Raw genomic sequence first — 5,161 nt, 5'->3', positions numbered from 1 at the left:
ACTGGTGGATAGATGATTCACTTACTAAGACAAATGTATTTGTTGTAAGTCGCTTTGGATAAAGGCGTCTGCTAAATGCCATCAATGTAACTGTAAATGAAGCACAGTGAAAGAGTGAAATCCACGTATTGAAATCAAGTCAACTCATGAGAAACAAGACACAGAGAGCATTCATGTTCTCAACGTGGCATATTTAATCTATGTCGCAAGAAAGACACTAAACTGTCTACTTCTCGCTGATTTTCTACCTATGGGATATACAGTAGAGTCCCGTGTATCACTATTAAACTCTGTTTTTCTCACTCCCATGCAAGTCCTTTCCTTGCGGGCTCACAAAAAAACAACTATATTTTCCTCACTCAAATTGAATTTATGTTTCATCCTCATTGCACTGAGTTGTAAATTGTGGTTAAACAACTTTCTCCAATCTGTGTGTGCAGTAGTGCTGCCAAGGCCAAATACCAGTGGCCCTGCCTCAGTGCACTAATCTGTAATTGGTGGAGTCAGTCAAGACACGGATTGAAACAGATGACGCTTCAACTCTCTTTGATTGGCTGAGGCCACTCACTGAATACTAACTTAGGTTATTCACCAATACAGCGGGCCTGGCTGTTGAACCAGTTACTAAAACTAAGGTGACTTACTCGAGTTAACTGGTAGACATTTGAATAGTCCAATCCTTATCTCGGAACCAGTATCTCTGTTCCTCTGTTCCTGTGAACTGTCTCTCTCTCTCTCTCTCTCTCTCTCTTTCTCTCTCTCTCTCTCTCTCTCTCTCTCTCTTTCTCTCTCTCTCTCTCTCTCTCTCTCTCTCTGTCTGGTCATGTCACTGTTTGTCTCTGAAACCATCTGTGTCTCTGGGGGAGGCTGGGTGGAGGTAGAAATCGGAGGACGTGTCTCATTGCAGTGCATGGAATGGAATGAGGAATGGTAACTTGATACGTCACCCTTTCCCTGTGCTTCATCCCTCCACTTCAACATCCCTCATGTACTTGTACCTGCCAGCCCACAGGGATGCAGCCCCTTGACTTCAGCTGGGTTTGTTTATTATAGGGAACGTTCAAGTTAAGGCTCACACCATTTAATGTGCCCCCCGGCCACAACACAGCCTTATCTGGGTCAGACGTCAGACTGTCCAGGCCAATTCACAGGGAGAACGCCACTCTTTTACTGAACACTGAGTCATAGTTAAGCCTACTATTATACACACACCTACTGAGCCACATTTACAACATAAACACACTGTGCCTCATCCACTTCATACAGCCACACGCACGCACGCACACACACACACACACACACACACACACACACATACACACACACACACATCGAGCGACACAACCACAACGAAAAACCAAATTTCCAACATCAGATAATGGACTCACTTACAATGCACAGACATCGGGCTGCTGTACTTTTACAGCATGCAGACGTTGTTCTAGTCTTCCAGCCATGTCTAGTCACCTGCCCATTTCCATAACTGCCACAGACAGCCATAATGCTGCTCTTCCTACCGTTATGACCTTCAGATAAGTGATGAGTGGCAAGTGGATGCAGGGTGTGTCCGTTTCAGATGACCCTCCTGTAGGACAGTGGCCCCTGTTATCACACACTAATGGACAGAGTGCCCACACCCCCCCCAGCCCCCAGCGAGCCCGCCAGCCTGGAGCCCTGTTGGTGCTTTATGTGGCTTTATGTGTCTGTGCGGATGGAGAACCCCATAGGATCCCTACAGCAGCAGACACAAGTTAAAGCCTGAATCCGCTGAACTGAATTACATTGGAGGGGGCGGGGTGGTTTATGCAAACAGATTTATTTAATTTGACATGGGCTTGAGTTAAACACTTGGCTGGGTTTAGCCTCCCACTCGAGGCGGGTTACTGCAAACCCATCTTTTGGAGATGCGCTTCCGTTATGCTGGGTCAACACGGGTCACTCCCTTCCGCTCCTCTCCTCTCTCTCTCTCTCTCTGGCGGGGACTTTGTGAGGAGGGAAGGGGTAGGGGTCTAAGTGGGTCAATCTCTGGGTCAATTTAGGATGTGCCAGCGGCAAACCCCTCCCCCCCCCCGTCTCGTGTGTGTGTGTGTGTGTGTGTGTGTGTGTGTGTGTGTGTGTGTGTGTTCATGGCTCTGTCTTATATTCCAAGGCGTTAACGCTTTTTTTCACTTTAGTCTTGTGTTTCATCTTTCTTTTGGGGAGCAGACATCCTCCTGTTTTTGCCGTGCACGGACTGTACATTCCTCTCTCTCTCTCTCTCGCTCTCTCTCTCTCGCTCTCCTTCGCTCCAGATCATCATCTCAATTACTTAGTCCTCCTGTCTTCTCTCCTTTGCTCTCTCTCTCTCTCCCCAAAGTTGATCGTCATATAAATTACGCACTCAGTGTGTGTGTGTGTCTGTGTGTGTCTGTGTGTGCATGCACATGTGTGTGTTAGTGTGCCTGTGTGTGTGTGTGTGTGTGTGTGTGTGTGTGCATGTGTGTTAGTGTGCCTGTGTGTGTGTGTGTGTGTGTGTGTGTGTGTGTGTGTGCGTGCATGTACATGTGTGTGTCGTGTGTGTTAGTGTGCCTGTGTGTGTGTGTGTGTGTGTGTGTGTGTGTGTGTGTGTGTGTGTGTGTGTGTGTGTGTGTGTGTGTGTGTGCAGTGTGTATTTTTAAAGTGTGTGTGCCATTCAATGTCATGCAATTAACACCATGTCATAGTTGATCAGTAACTCAGTGGACCTTTAAACATAGACACGCATGTATATATAGCACATATGAGATGCCATGCAAGCCATACCTCCTCTATCTATCATGTACACATTTACCCTCTCTCATATAACTTAATAATTATTCTGTTTATGGATGTGCAAGACGGTAGAGAGAGGTAGAGAGAGAGGTGTAGAGAGAGAGAGAGGTAGAGAGAGAGGTATAGAGAGAGAGGTAGAGAGAGAGAGGTGTAGAGAGAGGTAGAGAGAGGTGGAGAGAGGTAGAGAGAGAGAGGTAGAGAGAGGTAGAGAGAGGTAGAGAGAGAGAGGTAGAGAGAGGTAGAGAGAGGTGGAGAGGGGTAGAGAGAGAGGTAGAGGGAGAGGTAGAGGGAGAGGTAGAGAGAGAGAGGTGGAGAGAGAGAGGTAGAGAGAGGTGTAGAGAGGTGGAGAAAGAGGTAGAGAGAGGTAGAGAGAGAGATCCTTACACCTACACGTTTCCCCTCAAGTGTCATGTAATCCGTCACCTCAAGCAGTAAATGGAATGGGAGGAATGATTTAGTAGGAGGGTGTCATCAGGTCTGATGTCACTGTGAATGGTTGATTTGGCTTTGTATGGCCACTGGTTCCTATGGGATTTTACTAATTGGTTTTGGTTTATGTGGCCATGGATTTTGGTGGCGGTTCAAGGTTTGGGGTCAGAGAGAGTGTGTATATATGTGTGTGTGTGTGGGGGGGGGGGGGGGTTGTGAGTGTGTGCCAGTGTTTTGGAGTGTGTGTGTGTGTGTGTGTGTGTGTGTGTGTGTGTGTGTGTGTGCGTGCGTGCGCGCGTGCGTGCGCATCTATGTGTGTATGTATGGGGGGGAGGGGGGTGGTGGTGAGGCATGGCTTCTAGATCTCTGGTCTGACCTAGTTCCACTCACCAGATGGCCCCAGCTGTGAGGTCTATGGTTTGCATGAGAGTGAGAACATGAGCGTGTCTGCGTGTGTCAGGTTACAGAGCACATGCATGTGATGTACATATCACAGTACATACTGTATGTGTTGGACAGTGAAACAAGCCAAGTCTGTGGAGATATGGAGTTGTTAAAGGTCTCTCTTTCTCTCTCTCTAACCCTGGCCCTCTCCTCCTCCTCCTCCTCCTCCTTCTCCTTCTCCTCTTCCTCCTCTTCCTCCTCCCTTAGCTACCTCTGATGGGACGAGACAGGGTCTGGACAGCATGAGAGGGGGAGTGTGTGTGACACGAGGCATGAAGGTGATCCTCAAAGTGGGACAGAGTGAGTAGCCTCGTCATCATTGTTATTCTCCAACCAGTCTGCATCATCTTCAGAACTACATTCGGTTTGATATTATATGATCGTATTTCTATATTTCCTCCCCTGATTTATTCAGGGGGGATGGGGGGAGGGGGGGTGTCAATGTCCTTTTGTCATGTTGTCATGCATACTTTTTCCCCCATAGCGGCTTACGGTCTCCCGCCCAAACCTAAACCAGACCCAAACCGCTTCATCCCTAAGAACACAGGTACTGTGTGTAGGAAGGGAGGGAGGGAGGGAGGGAGGGGGGGGGGGGGGACATTCACTCTATGTCTGTTATATTGAGACTTCAGAATAACACTTTGAATCAAGTTTGACTTGACTTGATGAGATATAACTCGACTCCTGTCTCCCATGTCTAGGTGCGGTGCCTAACAACACCTCATCCCAAGGCGCAGGCGGAGGAGGGGAGGGGCCCCTGCCCTCTCATAACGTGGCCATCATCGCCGGAGCGGCAGGGGGTGGAGCCTTCCTCCTCATCGTGACGGCTGTCATCTGTGCAGTGTGTTACCGGCGGAGACGGAACAAGCACTCGGAGACACGCCACCCGGCCCTGACCCTGGCCACCCTCACCCCCAAGAGGGGCGGGGCCTGCGGCGCCGGGATGTCCTCTGGAGGGGGGGGCAACAACGGCTCGGAGCCCAGTGACATCATCATCCCGCTGCGGACTTCAGATTCGGCCTACTGCCCGCACTACGAGAAGGTGAGCGGGGACTACGGACACCCCGTCTACATCGTCCAGGAGATGCCCCCCCAGAGCCCTGCCAACATCTACTACAAAGTATGAGGGGGACTCACACAGACGGTATATAGATTGCACAGATCAGTGCAAAAAAAATAACACATAGCCTGTATTCAGTTGGTCTTAGAAATCAAGTACTTAGCTTCCTCCACTCCCTCACTCCTCCCCCCCCCCCCCTCTCTGTGTATGACGGCTGCCCTCACCCCCCAGCTCTGTGGACCTGACAGTGCACTGACACTGTGGATGGAGGGGTCAGTACAGGATGTTTTATTGGGGGTATGGACCTCTCTTCCCTGAGTTGAATACCCTATGGGTGAGGCCATGTGACCGTGACACGTCGGCCATGAAACTGACTCTTACTCTTACTCAAAGTGAGGGGTAAAACTGGATAGGAAATGTCAGATGTTTTCAATGTGT

The 5,161-nt window shown here is 49.4% G+C and overlaps 1 protein-coding gene across 1 annotated transcript in view; it reads left to right on the top strand.

Annotated features, from left to right (window-relative positions):
• LOC310816301 (ephrin-B3-like) overlaps positions 1–4,789 on the top strand; it is a gene marked incomplete at both ends in the record, with an annotated part of 23,895 nt that extends 19,106 nt beyond the window's left edge. The window contains 3 exons of the mRNA XM_083686429.1: positions 3,871–3,963; positions 4,148–4,215; positions 4,382–4,789. Coding sequence (XP_083542555.1) covers positions 3,871–3,963; positions 4,148–4,215; positions 4,382–4,789 — 569 coding nt within the window. The remainder of the gene's footprint in view (positions 1–3,870; positions 3,964–4,147; positions 4,216–4,381) is intronic.
• Between the last annotated feature and the right edge of the window lie 372 nt (positions 4,790–5,161).

This window comes from Argentina silus (assembly GCF_951799395.1).
Source record: "Argentina silus genome assembly, chromosome: 2".
Lineage (NCBI taxonomy): Eukaryota > Metazoa > Chordata > Actinopteri > Argentiniformes > Argentinidae > Argentina > Argentina silus.
The sequence above is the reverse complement of the archived record's forward strand: the minus strand, read 5'-3'. Positions and strand labels throughout refer to the sequence as shown.